The sequence below is a fragment of the Carassius carassius genome, chromosome 42 (genome assembly GCF_963082965.1).
Source record: "Carassius carassius chromosome 42, fCarCar2.1, whole genome shotgun sequence".
Taxonomy (NCBI): domain Eukaryota; kingdom Metazoa; phylum Chordata; class Actinopteri; order Cypriniformes; family Cyprinidae; genus Carassius; species Carassius carassius.
This window is the reverse complement of record NC_081796.1, coordinates 24174619-24190976: the sequence shown is the minus strand read 5'-3', so window position 1 is coordinate 24190976 and position 16358 is coordinate 24174619. Positions and strand designations below refer to the sequence as shown.

Sequence of the window (16358 nt, the reverse complement as noted above, 5' to 3'; positions counted from 1 at the left end):
CTGGATAGGTGTGAGTACTTGATTGCAGTTTATTATTTTTTAAAGACATTTTAATGAATACAGGTGAATCTCGTATGTCACCAGGTCACATTTAATTTTATTTAACTTTATTTTGAACAAGTTCCCAAAACTAAACATGCAGTATGTTTTGCATGAAGTGAATAAAGCCTATTTTTAGGACCATTTATATTTCTGTCCTAGTAACATTATTTTCACGACAATTAAGCACAACATTGTAATATGTATTTATTTAAATCAGCTTAAATTAAAGGTTGTAATAATAACAGATGACCTGGATATATACATGAATTTATATATACATGAATATATATATACATGAATATATATATATATATATATATAAAATGTAAATTACATTTATAAATTTAGCAGATGCTTTTATCCAAAGTGACTTACAGTGCATTCAGGCTAACATTTTTTACCTAACATGTATACGTTTGTGTATATATATATATATATATATATATATATATATTACAAATTATTGCAATAATGATTTATAAATAATTATTTTTCAATAATTACTTAATTATTTATTCTCTTTATGCAAAATATATAGTTTTTTTTTCCTTTGGATTTTAGAGTCTATTGCATGTTTTTTTTTTTTTTTATACAGGTTTCATGAGTTTCACCCAAACCTCTGCATTCAGTGGAGCATACTATTTGACTCCAAATGGCACACAGTTCATTCACCATGCTCTGTTATTACATTTGAAACATTTTAAATGTTATGAAATAATGAAATAGGCATTTTTTTAAGGCAAAAATATGTGACAGCATCTGACACCCTTGAATGTGCTGTTATGTCGATCAAGGACTGACAAGATGCCTTTTGGTGTAAGATATGTTGATCTAGAACAGAATTTTCATGATTGGATTGATTTTGTTAGTGAATATGAATTCCTTCTAAAGACCGTCTCTAGTAGACAGGTTAAGAAAGACTGGTTTGGCTTTGACCATCTCCAGATTACGACATTGATGTGTTTTTTTTTTTTTTCCCTTTCTTTGATATTCTACTGTCACACTGCAGCACTCACATTTTTCTCACTGTTTACTGTTACCAGAAAAAAAGCAGCATTCGCACCCTGCTGCCAACCATTGCACTTTTCAGTGATTTTGCATGGTCCAAAATAAAAATAAAAATATTATGTTGTACAAGTATCATCAAGTGTCTACGTTATATTTAATGTTATTTTATCAAATCTGTGCTAGCCGTCTCTGTATTTTCCATATCTTTAGAGTTTGTTCCATGTTGGTTAAAACTTATATAATATAAAATTCAAATAATTTCGCACACAATGATATTCTAACTTTGTAAATTGTCATCTGTTGATGCAATATAAACAACGGCCACTAGATGTCCTTGTTGAGTAATTTGATATATATTTTTCCATACAACAATAAAAATCACATTAAAATTTACTTAAACGTAAATAAACCAAATTTAATTAATGACATATAAAATAAAACAATACTATTTTTTCCTAAAATTATTTAATAATTTGGGACGTTCTCACAGCTTTAATTATAATAATCAGATTTTTTTTAGTATTATTTTTAATTCATTTTTATATTTTACATTTTAGTTAGCGTTTAAGTAATTCTGTGTTTTTTTTTTATTTTAGCATTTTTTAATATGTCTAAAAAGCTTTTATATATTTATATTTAAGTTGGAGTTATTTAGTTTATTTATTAAGCGCACTGCATTCTCATTGGTCGAGAAAGACAACATCCGTTGCTTCCCTCAGCCGTTCATCTGAACGGAGGGAGGAGGCAATGAATAAAACAACGGCCTTTCTATCTGTTAACCAATTGGCGAGAAGGATGGAAGCGCATCCGCCAATCAGCGGCAGCGGGTGGGTAGGGGGCGGTGCTGACGGTTCTCTGAGGCGCTGGAGGGTGGGGTGCGAACCGAGAAGCGCAGCTGGTTTGGTCGGATTAACTGTTGAGTTCACGGGTGAGTCGAGTTTATTTCAGGCGCTGTCTTTAAACTATTAATGCAATTTCTTAATAGAGGGGTATGGCTTTGCTCTGGCATGATCGAGCCTATGGGAAACCCCTGTTTTATGTTTAATGTTGTCATTAAGATCATGCAGGCAGAGTAGCTTGTTAGCGTAGCGGCAGCTGTTCATTACATTGAAGTGCACCGTGGCCCTAACCATCACTTTTTATGTTTTATGATGGCGTGGTTAATAAATATATAATATTACTGACACAAATGTGTGTTGATGTTGTTTTTTCTTTTGTAATTAACACGAAGTTGATAATTTTCCAAGCACACTTCCTTGTTCTAAGAGAAATGCAATTGCTTTGTGAGGCTGCAAGGTGCAACTTTTACATTGATGTTAGATATTTAGTCCACGTGTTTGCACGAAAGGTTGACTGCAAAGCCGTCTTGGGGAAACATGCCAACAAAAGACAATTGAACAGCCTGGTGCAATTAAAATGCAGTAATCTGCAACACAAACAGTTTAGTGACCTCATGTTTTAACATGTTAGTGCTGGTGCAGAAACTTGACTTATCACAGTCTGGTCCAAAGGTGTGAGATCACCAGTTGACAATGCTTTTATTTTGCATAAATTTTTATTCAAGGCTAAAAAAAAATGCAAATTATATTATCAGCATCTGAAAGACTTAATTTCAAAGTGCATATGAATTTTAGACATGCGTTAGGATTTGATTTGTGCTTATTTTGCTTTAATGATCGCAGGACTTGAGCTGCATTAAGAAATATCATTTTCCGATCAACACCATTTGAGATGTTCTAAAAGAGCACCTTATGGAAGCTTTTTAACTCCATAGAACAAAAAATGAAAATCGTAATTGTGACTTTTTATCTCACTAGAATTGTGAGATATAAAAACATAATTCTCAATTTTTAAATCCCAATTCCAAGTTTATATTTTGCGATTAACACATTTTCTCAGAATTCTGAGTTTAAATCTCAAAATTAGTACTTTTTAACTCTGAGATTTCGAATTAAATCTCACAATTCATCTAACAATTTAGATTTTCTTTCTCACAGTTGAAAGTCTACGTCTTGCGATTCTGAGTTTGTTACACAATTTTGACTTTTTTTCTTCTAATTGCTAGAGTGAAAGCAAAATAAAGTGTCTGTACTAAGTCACATGATTAATGTCACTAGTTTACTTTAATATGATTAGCGAAGGATGGTATAGTATAGAATGTAAAATAGAGAATTTTTCTTGTTCATTTTACATAAAACTTTTCAAAGTCCTAAATCTTAAAGCATCCTGCTGTATTTTCAGGTTTAATGCCTGAAACTCTCTTACATCCGAGCTGTATATGATTTGTATAACACCATACATGGCTTCACGTCACTTTCACTTATATATACACATGCTTTAAATTAACACACACTATAAATTTTATATTTGACGCAAAATAAGTGTTTATTTCATGTAAGCTTATTTGTGTACATTGCATTTGCTGTAATTTAATGGCATTATTATTATATTTGTCAGGCACTCTGAAGTCACTGCCAGCCATTGTAAACTTAACCATTAATATAAGACTAATCTTTTGTAACATTTTCCGCTGGCAGTTTATTTATGACCAGATTAATGGTAGTATAGGAACATGTTTAATGCATATGGAACACCTCAGTCACCAACTTTTGCTATCTATTTGGCTGTTTAATTATTATGCTGGAGCATAAGAAAACTTGAAATAATCTCACTAATGTTTTTTTCCATTTGTAATGTCATCGCTTGTAATAGTATGACATCTTCATTCTTCAATTTGAGACTATTGCTCATGACCCGCCAGGCCATTTCGATAATTTATCTCTCTGTTTTGACTGTAAAAACCATAGATTTGATTGGTTGGAGAGACTACATTGTAAAGATGTCATACAATAAGAGCCTTATATAAATTTTGCGTTATGTGTATATATCATAAACTAAATCACAACACTCTTTGCAATACAGTGAAGAATAATGAGCCACAGACCTCATCACATATAGAGCCAGATATCTAGAATTGCAAAAAGCAGTGTATGTTTCTTTTTGGACTTTTTATTTTATTTTATATCATATTATTATAATTAATATTATTTAATATATAGTCTCTTATGCTCGCAAAGGCTGTATTTATTTGATAAATACAGTATAAAAAGTACAATTATGAAATATAACTATAAAAAAATTTAAAATGTAGTTTATTCCTGTGGCAAAGCTGAATTACTCCAGTCTTCAGAAATCAAACTAATATGCTGATTTGGTGCTCCAGGAACATTTTAATAGTTATTAATGTTGTTATTTATCTGTTTTGTCTTCCTAAAGACAATAATAATAGGAAAAAATGCTATGCATTGTCGCACGCATTTACAGACATTTAGTTGTGCTGAAAGAGCAGATTCATTTATATGCAGCTGTGGAGATCAAGTTTATTCATATATATATACATATATATATATATATATATATATATATATATATATATATACACACACACACATATATATATATATATATATATACACACACACACATATATATATATATATATATATATACACACACACACATATATATATATATATATATATATATATATATATATATATATATATATATATATATATATATATATATATATATATATATATATATATATATATATATACACAATGACGCATTTAGGAAGAGGTAAAGTCCATCTGGCTCAAATCTGAAGCACCCCTCCCAAAGTCACGTGACTGTAGTTCCGTGACTCGCCTGTGAGGTCGCTGTTGAGCCGAAGACACACATTCATATATTTATACACACACACTTATACTCACACTCTTACAAACGGGATTTATACTGAGAACAAACAAGCAGGCGGCAGGGAATAACCCCAACGTCCCTTTCCTCGTCCGAACGAGTATTTCACAGAGCCAAATGCCCGGTCCGATGCAAGCTCTGTCCCCCAATGGAGAGAACAACAACGACATCATTCCGGACAGCAACGGCACCAACATCATTCCCTACAGAAAGAACACAGTGCGCGGAGAGCGCGCCTACAGGTACACCACTGCCATTACCACCCGCCGGCCGCTTTACAAAGAAAACCACCGCGTTAACCGACCTACAGTCAATGCATTTAGCCGAAAATATCAAGATTGTACGTTTTAATCCATGCTTTGCAATGCACTCGCTCTGGGAACCCACATTATGGCTGCGTTCTGTCTAACGGTGGGGCTTTTCCTGAGCCAGCTATGGCGTTTCCCCGATGATGCAGTCATAAAAAAGCATGCTAAACGCTGTTTAGTGAATGCGTTCATGCTTTTGAGCTTTTTCTCAGGCGTTATGCATATGATTTGAGATGTATGTATGTTGGGATGTGCGCTGACAGGATGCTTTCCAAGGTTTTGACAGTACATGGCCTGTATGTTCACCAAGCAGTCAGCCATTGCGTAATGTAATTCATTTCATCCTATCCCGAAAATCTGTTCAGGTCTGCTGTTAAGGCGTGCATGTCGTTCTTAATACTGGGCAATAATCTCGTGCATGGGTAGAAATATGATTGCATGTGTTTTACAGGTCTATAAACATGTTTTGGGTTGATTGCTTTTGTTGACACTGATTTTTTTCCCTCCCCCTTCATTCCAACATCTCACTAAACTGTTTATCTTTCCTGCTAAATTTAGATGAATCTGCTCTTTAAGCTCAACATCAATAATGTCTGGAAATGCAGTGTGTGTTTGAGTTTATTAAAGTCATGAGAAATGTATAGGGAGGTCCATTTGTCCTGGAGTGGTTTTAAAGAAATCTTATTTAGTAAGAGATGTGGGTTTTCTTGAGGGATTCACTTTATTATTCATATGATGGTGCACTGGGAAATCAAGGTGAATGGGATTGATCTGATGGCACTGATCTGAAACTGGCATCAGTCAGTTAATTGAATTAAGTTAGTTTATTATGTGTAAATTGAGATTATCTTTGATATGTCCATATGCTTAATTATGCCCTATTAATAACCGATTGTGGACAGCATTGCAGCTTTGATTTTTTAAAAATAGTTATTATTATTATTATTATTATTATTAAGCAGTCGGTATGTTATAGGGATTACATTTCAGGACCATGTTTTTAAAAACTGATTTAAGAAAAGTGCACAATTAATGCTCGTTTTTTCCAATTTCAAGCGCAAGGTGGGGGGGTTCCCCGGGAACACATGATAGGTAAAAATTGGTAGCCTGAACGCACTATAAGTCGCTTTGGATACAAGCGTCTGCTAAATGCATGAATTTAATTTAGTTTTTAATTAAATTTAATTTTAATATCAGTCATAGCATGAAAATAATTATCACCGTGTATCATGTCAGCTAGTATCCACCCAATCAAACTGTGTTTTGTGCCAAACTGAGATGTTTCAAATTTATCCTCACATCAACAGCTTTTCAAGGACAAACCTAAATTCCTAAACGAAGTCTTTTTTGTCTGAAGCAAATGTATAGACAGTCTTGTTTGACATCAAACGCTGTTCAGTTATGGAAAATGAATATGTTTGTACATACATTTACAAAGTACTTTACGTATTTATTTATTTATATGACAAACATTTTTCCTTTAGATGTTTTTCTTTGTTTAGTTTGAGTTAAAAAAAAAATAGGATGAACGTTCAGTGAACTGTAGGATAACAAACAAAGCTCAAAAGCTTCTTTTTAACATTGTGGAGCGCTGTGTGTATCTTGCTATTTACTTGGTGATTACTGAGTTGACATTAGGATCATGTTACACAGTGTTTATGGGCAAAAAGTGCAACGCCAGTTAGCAGCAAACGTTCACAGCTCCTAAAGGAATAGTCCCAAAAATTACAATTTGCTGAAATTTTACTTACCCTCAGACCATCCAAAATTTAAATGAGTTTCTTCATGAGAGCAGATTTGGAGAAAAGTAGCACTACATCACTTGCTCACCAGTGAATGGGTGCCGTCTAGGGATGCACCAAAATTTCAGTCGCCGAAAAACGTAGTAGTGTTCCATGCGCTTGGTTTCTCTGGCCGTCGTCCCTGTGTGTATATATCTCTCTATGAATGTGTGTTCAGTTTTGTTGCTCATGGCGAACGCTCCACTCGTGTACTGCACATGATTAATACTATAGTAGTATCCTAAGTAGAAAATTTGTTCCTGTTTGCAATAGCACTACTGTGCTTTTTTAATTTCGGTGCGTCCCTAGTGCTGTCAGAATGAGAGAAACAGCGGCTAAAAACATCACAATAATCCACACCAATCCAGTCCATCTGAAAAAGTCTTGTGAAGCGAAAAGAGCTGAATGTTTGTAAGACACAAATCTATCTAAAAGACATTTTGAACTTTAAACCATTGCTTCTCTGAAAAAAAAAAAAAAAAAGTTCAAACAGTTCCACCTTTGGAAAAAGGAAGTGGAAATCCCCTGTTGTCCTCTCACATCATTGTTTTCGCTTGTAAACAGTGCTTGATCAGTCTGTAGCTATCGAATATTTTAGTAATCGAGTATTCTACCAAAAATTCCATCGATTAATCAAGTAATCGGATAAAATGTGTTTTTGCTTAATTAAAGTGCAATATTAATTATGCAAGATAAAATAAGACACCTGGGTCTCTTAACATGAACAACTAAGTTTCATTTTTTTGAAATTTTTTATTTTTTATTTTTTAAATGCATAGAATGCAATGCATACATCAAAAATAAAATTTAATTATTACCCATTGTTTCTCTGTCTGTACTTGTACTGTGAACAATGACAATAAAGTTGACAGATGAATTAAGTGTATTTAGGTGCCATTCAGTTGGAGTTTTAAATAAAGCATTTTCTGAGATGCACATTAAACACATAAAACATTAATTTAATTTATCTTTTAATTATTGAAAATTAAGCAAACTTAACTCTTTGGTAAACAAAGGGGATTTACTATTAAAAATAAAACATGGAAGAAATGTTGTGTGATTAAACCTTAAAAAAATAATGTTCTGGCATATCTGGCAAATACTTGTCTTGGACTGTAAACCGGACTTTTATTTTGACGGGTTGACGTACCTTTACAGTTCTGTGTATTGTGATGTGACAAGGTCAAATGCTCATGAAGTGACTGTCAGAGCAGTTCTGGAGATGTTGTTCATGTGTTCACGTCCTTATTTAGTGAGACAGCAGATGCTGAAATCACCGCGAGTGTCACAAGCGCTTCTGCGACATTCATTAACACAGACACGCAGAACATGCAGGATTCATATTTAAATAGACTGTTCCGGCTTAATATTTAATAGATGTTAGTCCATATCGTGATTTGATGTAAGTGCAATGACAAATTTTTTATTAATTCGTTCAAAATTTGGCAAATTCCGTTCCATTCCGCGTTAAACTGTAAATTCCGTTTTTATGACTGGATTCCGCGATTCCCTCCGTGTTTTCTGCATCGCGGAAATCATAGGGCCCTAGTTGTGGTATTCCAGCTCTATCTTGCAATGGACACACGCCACGACGTTCTCTTGACGTTTGCCCGTTCCTCAAATCAAAACACTGCTGACTCCATGCAGTATGAGATTTCGGAAAAGAACCTGACGTGAGATTTAAAATAAATTAAAAGAGACTTCGAGGCAGAGGAATTTGCCCCGATCATTTTTTGTAATCGAGTTACTCGAGGAATCGTTTCAGCCCTAGATCAGTGCATATTTCTCTCCTGATTCAGACCAGATGACTTTTTCACCAGAAATATGGATAGAGGACTTGAGCGACGGTTAGAAGTTAAAAACATCTTAATGATGGATATGTTTCTCACAAACACACAGCTTTTCTCTTCACAAGACATTAACTAATGGACTGGAGTGGTGTGGATTACTCGTAGATTATTGTGATGTTTTTATCAGCTGTTTGGACTCTCATTCTGATGGCACCCATTCGCCGCAGAGGACCCAGTGCTGAGCAAGTGATGTAATGCTAAATTTCTCCAAATATGATAAAGAAACAAACACATCTACGTCTTAAATGGCCAGAGGGTGAGTAGATTTTTGTGTGAACTATTCCTTTATGAATTCTCAATAATAGATGCTGTCCCACTTTAATCCATCTCAGATTTCTTAATAGTAAAACTCTGCATTGCAGTTGCACAATTTCATAATTTTAATAACAATGTAAGAGGATGACTTTAGGCATTATACATTCTGCTGTTATACTCTGCATGCATTGTAAATGGCTCAGACTGACAAGATGATTCAGTGAATACCAGAGCTGATAATGTCATCCAGACTTTGGGCTGTCCTTGATTGTGCTGCTGATGTCTGAGTCTCGTCCACAGCTGGGGGATGGCGGTCAATGTTTATTCTACCTCAATCACCCAGGAGACCATGAGCAGGCATGACATCACAGCCTGGGTGAACGATCTGCTCAGTCTAAACTACACTAAAGTGGAGCAGCTGTCATCAGGTATGTGATCCTCCCAACTTAACCCACCGCTGACACTCATTAGACACAAAGACCAGTAATCCCAGAGGATTTACAGTTAGTGCTCGTCTGAGCTGCTGTAGAACGCATGCTAACTTTATATGTTTGTTAAAAAATGCTGCTTTAGGTAACACAGCCATGAATTGTAGCAGTCCTAAATAAGTCATCACAAAACCTTTTTGACCCAGCGTATCGTTTGTGCATCTCTTTCCAGGAGCAGCGTACTGTCAGTTCATGGACATGCTGTTTCCCGGCTGCATCAGTCTTAAGAAGGTGAAATTCCAGGCCAAGCTGGAGCACGAATACATCCACAACTTCAAACTCCTGCAGGCCTCCTTCAAGAGGATGAATGTTGATAAGGTGAGAGGAACAGGAGAGCCTTGCAGTCATGCTTTCACTATAACCGCTGAAAATCTAATTGGAAATAAAATCACCATAGAGAAGTGCCTGAAAAACATTTGTGGATTTGTGTGATGAGAAAATATATAAAAGATCTCATAACCCCAGACTGATTTAATTCTATTATTTACGAGCTTTATGAGTAGTAGAAGATATAGAAAATATGAAATACTGTTTTCAATATTCTTTGTTTTATTTAGCAAATAGCGCAGCTGCTATTGCTGCCTTTAGAACAAAATCTTCAAATTAGATGAAAAAAAAAATCACAATTTATGTGAAAAAATGCATAATAAATAATGTTAATTTGTTAAAATAATACTTGCTAATATTAAATATTTATTGTTAAGAAAAATTTTTATTGAAAATGTTGCCACTAATTTTGAGCCTCGTTATTCACTCAGTGCTGTCGTTTTATAAATAATTCCAGACTTTTTTCTGCTTAAAAGTGTGCACTTGAAAAACAAGGTATAACAGTGCTGTTTTATAAAGCTTGAATGGATATATAACCCATTATGTTTCTTAAAAACTATAAGCGATTTCAGTCAATTTTCAACCACACACCCTCAAAACAGAACTCCGTCAGCAAACCTGACATTAACAAACCCACATGCGCAAAATGATTGACACAAAAGCCACAATTGTTTATTCTTTTTTTTTTATATTTGCATAATTTTTTTTTTAGTCAAGACAGTCAGATTGAGAAAGATTTCTTAGGACGCTTCTATATGTGATATCTGACAGATGGAGACTTTTTATGCATGCAATAAAAAAAAATCACACTTTTAATAATCATATGTTAATTAATGCTGGGATTCACAAACCTTTTTTGCTTTACTTGAGACTTTAAATGAATATTTCAATAATTTAATAACACATTCTAGAGTTTGCAGTTAATAAAATTATATATATATTTATCATTTTTTATATATATTTTTTAAAAATGTATTTTAATTTTAAATTTTTACATTTTAATTATTAGCACAAATCAGGTGTTTGTGGGACCCCACTGTTTTGTGAACCCCTAATTTAACATACATTTGTTATGAAAAGTTATCTGTGTAATATTTTTTTTTTCTTTTCACATTTATACTCATCCTGTTTCCTTTCCTCTTAGATCATCCCTGTAGAGAAGCTCGTCAAGGGACGGTTTCAAGACAACCTGGACTTCATTCAGTGGTTTAAGAAGTTCTTTGATGCCAACTACGACGGGAAGGAGTACGACCCGGTGCAGGCCAGACAGGGCCAGGACGCCATTCCCCCTCCAGATCCTGGCGAGCAGATCTTCAACCTGCCAAAGAAATCCCAGCATGCCGTCAGCTCTCCCACTGCAGGTCTGTTCGGGCTGCTCGTGACATCATTTATTAATAATCATCATTAATCAACTGGCATTTAGCATCTACTAAATTGCATCATGCATCTGTTAACTTGTGTGCAGGAGCTACTAGATCAACCAGTTCAACCCCTAAATCCTCCACCTCCACCACCACCACCACCTCCACCTCCACCTCCAGACCCTCCTCTGCCAAAAAGATCCCAGTGATGTCAGCGACACCTGCTAAAGGAGAGAAGGAGCTGGAAGCCCAAGTAACACAACTAAATGAACAGGTGGACATCCCTAACGCTATTAACACGGTTAAAATCCTGAAATAAAGTGCTTGAGCAGTCAAAAACATAATGGTTAGAAAAGCTGAGTGAGACCTCCTTGAGGTATGATGCTATTTTTGCAGATCATTTTTAAAGACAAGGGTTTCTGTGGGTCTTAAAAAAAGTCCTTTGCACAAATGAAGGCCTTAAAAGGTCTTAAATTGGAGCAGAAAGATATTGGTATTGTAATTTTATGGTTGTAATCAAATTTATTAATATTGTTTAATTTAGTAAAAAAATATTATTATTATTATTATTATGTAAATATATTAAAATATTTTCACATTGGCCAAATTGTGCAGTCCTACAAACAAGCATAACAAACCTGGAATTTAAATCGCAGTTTTTGCCAGAAATATTGCAGTTAGATTTCTAATCACAGGAATCTTCCTAAATGTCATCATAGGCATCATCTCAGGCATTCTTATGACATCATAGCACAGCATTCTGGATTTTCTTATGAAAGCATGGACTGTGAACAGATTTTTAACGTGTAGAAATAATTTTTGGAAACCTAGTGTGAGCTGTCTTCTGACTGTGATTATCTGTTTGCCGAGACAGACAGCATTTTTGAGCATCATCGGCTGTGAATCCAGACCGCATGTTAGCTATCAAGACCTGGTTTCCTAGCATGATATCAAGTGCTGCTTAGACCGCATTTCAAACTTTTCTTTTTTTCTCCCCCCGTTTTGGCTGTTGACCTAGACAGCACTTTTGGGCTCCTTGTGAGCTGCCTTGTTAGACATAATGATTGAGAATTATAGCCATTTTATTTAATAAGAGCCATGCATTGTTAATTGTGCACAAAAACCAAAGAAAGGCCTTGTAATTGTTTTGGATAATACACATCATTTAAACTTGGACATTTTTTTTTTGACCAATCAAATAATGTGTCAGGAAATGTAAACATTCAAGGAAGAATTTTGTCTTCTAAAGCAATAACCGTCTTTTACTTATAAGTGTTTTCAGCAGTCCATTGACTGTGTTTTATGGCATTGGTAACTCTTGCGTCTCTCCTCTGCTGCAGCTCAATACATTAAAGCTAGCACTAGAAGGAGTGGAGAAGGAGAGGGATTTCTACTTCGGGAAGCTGAGAGAGGTGGAGCTCCTGTGTCAGGAGCAGGGCCAGGACAATGGGCCCTTCGTGGAGAGACTCATGGAGGTGCTGTACTCTGCAGACGACCAGGTTAGTGCTTCAGTTCAGTCTTCACTTCATCCATCTATCTATCTATCTATCTATCTATCTATCTATCTATCTATCTACTTTCTGCTTTTAATTAAAACATCACAACGATTATAATTTTTTTTATAAGACATCACATTTATTATTTTTTTTTTTTATATATATGTAATGTATAAAAATTGTATGGGTCAAAATGATTGATTTTTCTTTTATGCCCAAAATCATTGGGATGTTAAGTGAAGATCATGTTCCATGAAGATATTTTGTACATTTCCTACCATAAATATATCAAAACTTCTTTTGATTAGTAATATGCATTGCTAAGAATTCATCTGAATAACTTTAAAGGTGATTTTTCTCAATTTTTAGATTTTTTTTGCTCCCTCAGATTCCAGATTTTCAAATAGTTGCATCTCAGCTAAATATTGTCCGATCCTAATAAACCATACATCAATGGAAAGATTATTTATTCAGATTTCAGAAGAAGTATAAATCTAAAAAATTTAAAAATTTACACTTAAGCCTGGGTTTGTGGTCCAGGGTCACAATTATTACGTTTTGCTCTTTTTTTTTTCTTTTCTTTTAATAAAATCTTAACACCATTCACAAATTATTATTATTATTATTATTAGTATTATTATTACTTTTTTTAATGTTCTTTTAATACATCAAACCTATTTAAATGAATAGTTTTAGATCATTCTTTAACAAAACATCACACCATATAATATTAGTATTATTAATGTTGTTTTTCTTTTTCTTTATTATTTTCTATTTTTGTTTGAATAAAAAAAGACATTTTTATTGTTTATTTTTCATATTCATATTCTACACTAACATTTAGATTTTCCCCTCGAAAGTCCACTTATTATGTTGGTCAAAGCCAAAATATGTTCATAATACTTAATTATTTTTCTCCCTCTATATTGCACAGACTATTCTTCTATAAATGACCTGTTGTTTTTAACACATTTTGTACTACTACTCTAGTTCAAACTGTCCTTCAGTACTGAACAGATGTACGTATGAACGTTCTTAAATAGTTGTGACATAACTATCCTGTTTTTGATCGTTTCTTGTGCTATAACCCTACAGATCAAGTGCTTCTGTCTCATACATAGTGCAGTTTTTCATGTTTCTTCAGAAATAACAAATGACTGTGTGTGTGCAGGAGGCAGGCGGAGAGGAGCATGAGGCTCCGGCTCAGGAGGAAGACGTCCCTGATGACACACAGGACGAATACTGAACAGCTGTCAATCAAACAGACACCTGAACATACATGCACTCAGTCAGAAAACTGCTCTTGGGTTCATTTCCTCAAACTCACGACGGTTTATTTCTCATTTGGTTTATTGACAAATTGGCCAAATATGTCTCTTTTGTCATTTCGAAGCCCTGTTTAATTGCATCATGACTATTATGAACATGTCATCTGACATCAGCTTAAATGGTGAATCTTGTCCGTGTGAAGCCTGTGATAACCACCGCACATCAATTCCATTCGATTTTTACTTTAACTGCTATTTTACATCTCAAGGAGAATTGACCTTTATCTCTTCAAGCTGTTAGATGCGTCGTATCAAACCATTACATTTTACAATATAACAATAAGAGTAGCTCAGAGAGCTACCAGTACAGTTCATCTCCTGGTAGATTCCTCAAGAAGACTAACCATTGGTTACCATAGTAAATTTTGCATTATAACCTAATGCACACTGCTAATATAAAGCAATGTGATTCATTTGGAAACAATGCTCAATTTTTCTCCATGTTAGAATAAATATGCTCATTTTTTATGATTTTTTTTTTGCTAAATGTGTCTGCGCTTCACAGAAATGAAAGCCAATCACGATGTTTGGTAGGAAGTATTTTATTTGAACTGTGCAATCCGTATTTTGCGTCTAAACATGTTTTACTTTATAAGTACAGTAAAGACAATGCATATTGAAGATTTTTGTTAACTGTTGTTCTAAAGCACAGGTCTTCTTAACAGAAAACCGCATTCTCGTGATCTCTCAATATTCTCCACAGGTCAATGGTCTTATGTCATTTATTATTGTGTACAATGAAAAGGAATGTAAACAAATGTACTGTTAATAATTATAAATAGACAATGTGTTTCTTTTTATTTCCCTCACCATATCTCCCCTAATGCATTCCCCAAATGTGTTGCATGTTTGCATTTTATTTGTGAATAACTTGACCTGCTTTTTACATATTTAATAAAAAAAGAAAATTAAAAAAAAAAATGTTAAATGTTTTTTGTATGTTTAACTTGCTGTTTAGAATCTTTGGAGATATTATAGACTTGCCCTAATAAAACCCTTTCGCTTTCAAAAGGAATAAATCATTTGTTTTTATTATGAGTAAGATTTAGGATAGAATGAATATTTGTGTCCAATATAGTAGACGTGTTTTGTTTAATATCTCATCTTTTAATATCTTTTAAATGACCCACGAGACACCGAAGACTTTTTTGTAATGCCAAATGTTTGATGCTTGTCATTAATTAAAAAAAAAAAATACAAGTGAAACTCCTTCAGCGTGCTTTATGGAGAAGTTTAGGGTTTGGACAAGATTTTACTTTGAATTGCTTTTAAAAATGTTTGGCAAGTCACACAAATTAGCAGATTTTATGGAAAAGGAACAGGTTTGTTATTTTTCAGTTTTTGTTAGTATTTTATTTATTCGTTTTTCATATAAATAAACTTCTTCAGAGAACAACAGAGTATGATTCTCTTTGACAAAAACAGACCATTTTATTTATTTAGTCGATAAAAAAAATCAATTGTGAAACGATGTCTTCGATCTTGTGCCATAACATTAAGCGTCTCTGGCCGCCAGGTGTCAGTAGCGCGCGGCATCACGAGCTGAAAGAGCGCGAGAGACGAAGCGTAGAAGAAACTGCCTGCAGTTCTGTAATAATTAAATAAGGAATTAATCGCTATTTGAGGAAAGAGATAAAGTTTGCTTAACATCAAAGAAAACGCTTGCTTAACATCATGGGCAAGGTAAGCGATCAATAAACACCTTGTAAACAGACTCAAACTTTTAATATGTTTGGGAAAACCACTTGTATACTTTTATTCAGTGTCAGTCCAGTCCAAGTGTTTTTTCCACATCATCACAAGTATGTGTGTGTGTGTGTGTGTGTATATATATATATATATATATATATATATATATATAAATTTGGCTAATAAAAGAGAACAATGAAAGAGACAATGAATGAAAAATGGACACGCCTATTCGTATTTTACTTATTTTAGAATAATGCAATTGAAAATATTAAATAATATGCATTGTAAATGTAAGTAGGTAGTGAGCATAAAATGTAAAAAAACAGATATTTGGGATTTTTAATGTTATTTAAAGCAGTAAGGTACACCAAGACTGCATTTATTTGATCAATAAATACAGTAAAAAATTGTTTTATTAAATATGAGATATTTTTTTTAATGTTTCCATTTGAATATGTTTTTCAAATGTCATTTAATCCTGTGATGGGCAGCTGTATTTTCAGCATCATTACTCCAGTCTTCAGTGTCACATGATTCTTCAGAATCATTCTGATCTGCTGCTCAAGAAACATTTCTTTTTATTATCAATGTTGAAAACAGTTGTGCTGCTTCATATTTTTGTGGAAACTGTCATACCGTTTTTTTAAAGGATTATTTGATGAA

General features: G+C 33.9%; 1 protein-coding gene across 2 annotated transcripts; it reads left to right on the top strand.

Moving 5' to 3' along the window:
• The first annotated feature begins 1844 nt into the window (after positions 1 to 1844).
• LOC132124314 (microtubule-associated protein RP/EB family member 2-like) lies at positions 1845 to 14205 on the top strand. Of its 2 annotated transcripts, none has more exons than XM_059535296.1 (7): positions 1845 to 1978; positions 9304 to 9431; positions 9664 to 9809; positions 10963 to 11179; positions 11284 to 11453; positions 12520 to 12678; positions 13847 to 14205. In XM_059535296.1, the coding sequence occupies exons 2-7, from the start codon at positions 9311 to 9313 to the stop codon at positions 13919 to 13921; spliced, it is 888 nt and encodes a 295-aa protein (XP_059391279.1). In that variant the 5' UTR covers positions 1845 to 1978; positions 9304 to 9310; the 3' UTR covers positions 13922 to 14205. The 2 variants fall into 2 exon arrangements, with proteins under 2 accessions (XP_059391279.1, XP_059391278.1); XM_059535295.1 differs by lacking the exon at positions 1845 to 1978 and adding an exon at positions 4785 to 5051.
• The last annotated feature ends 2153 nt before the right edge of the window (positions 14206 to 16358 follow it).

What these genes read in the sequence shown, in the direction of transcription:
- LOC132124314 (XM_059535295.1), top strand. Translation starts at nt 4,927, where the DNA reads ATGCCCGGTCCGATGCAAGCTCTGTCCCCCAATGGAGAGAACAACAAC. An exon ending in CGCGGAGAGCGCGCCTACAG is followed by an intron (nt 5,052 to 9,303) that starts GTACACCACTGC and finishes TCTCGTCCACAG; the next exon opens with CTGGGGGATGGCGGTCAATG. An exon ending in TGTACTCTGCAGACGACCAG is followed by an intron (nt 12,679 to 13,846) that starts GTTAGTGCTTCA and finishes GTGTGTGTGCAG; the next exon opens with GAGGCAGGCGGAGAGGAGCA.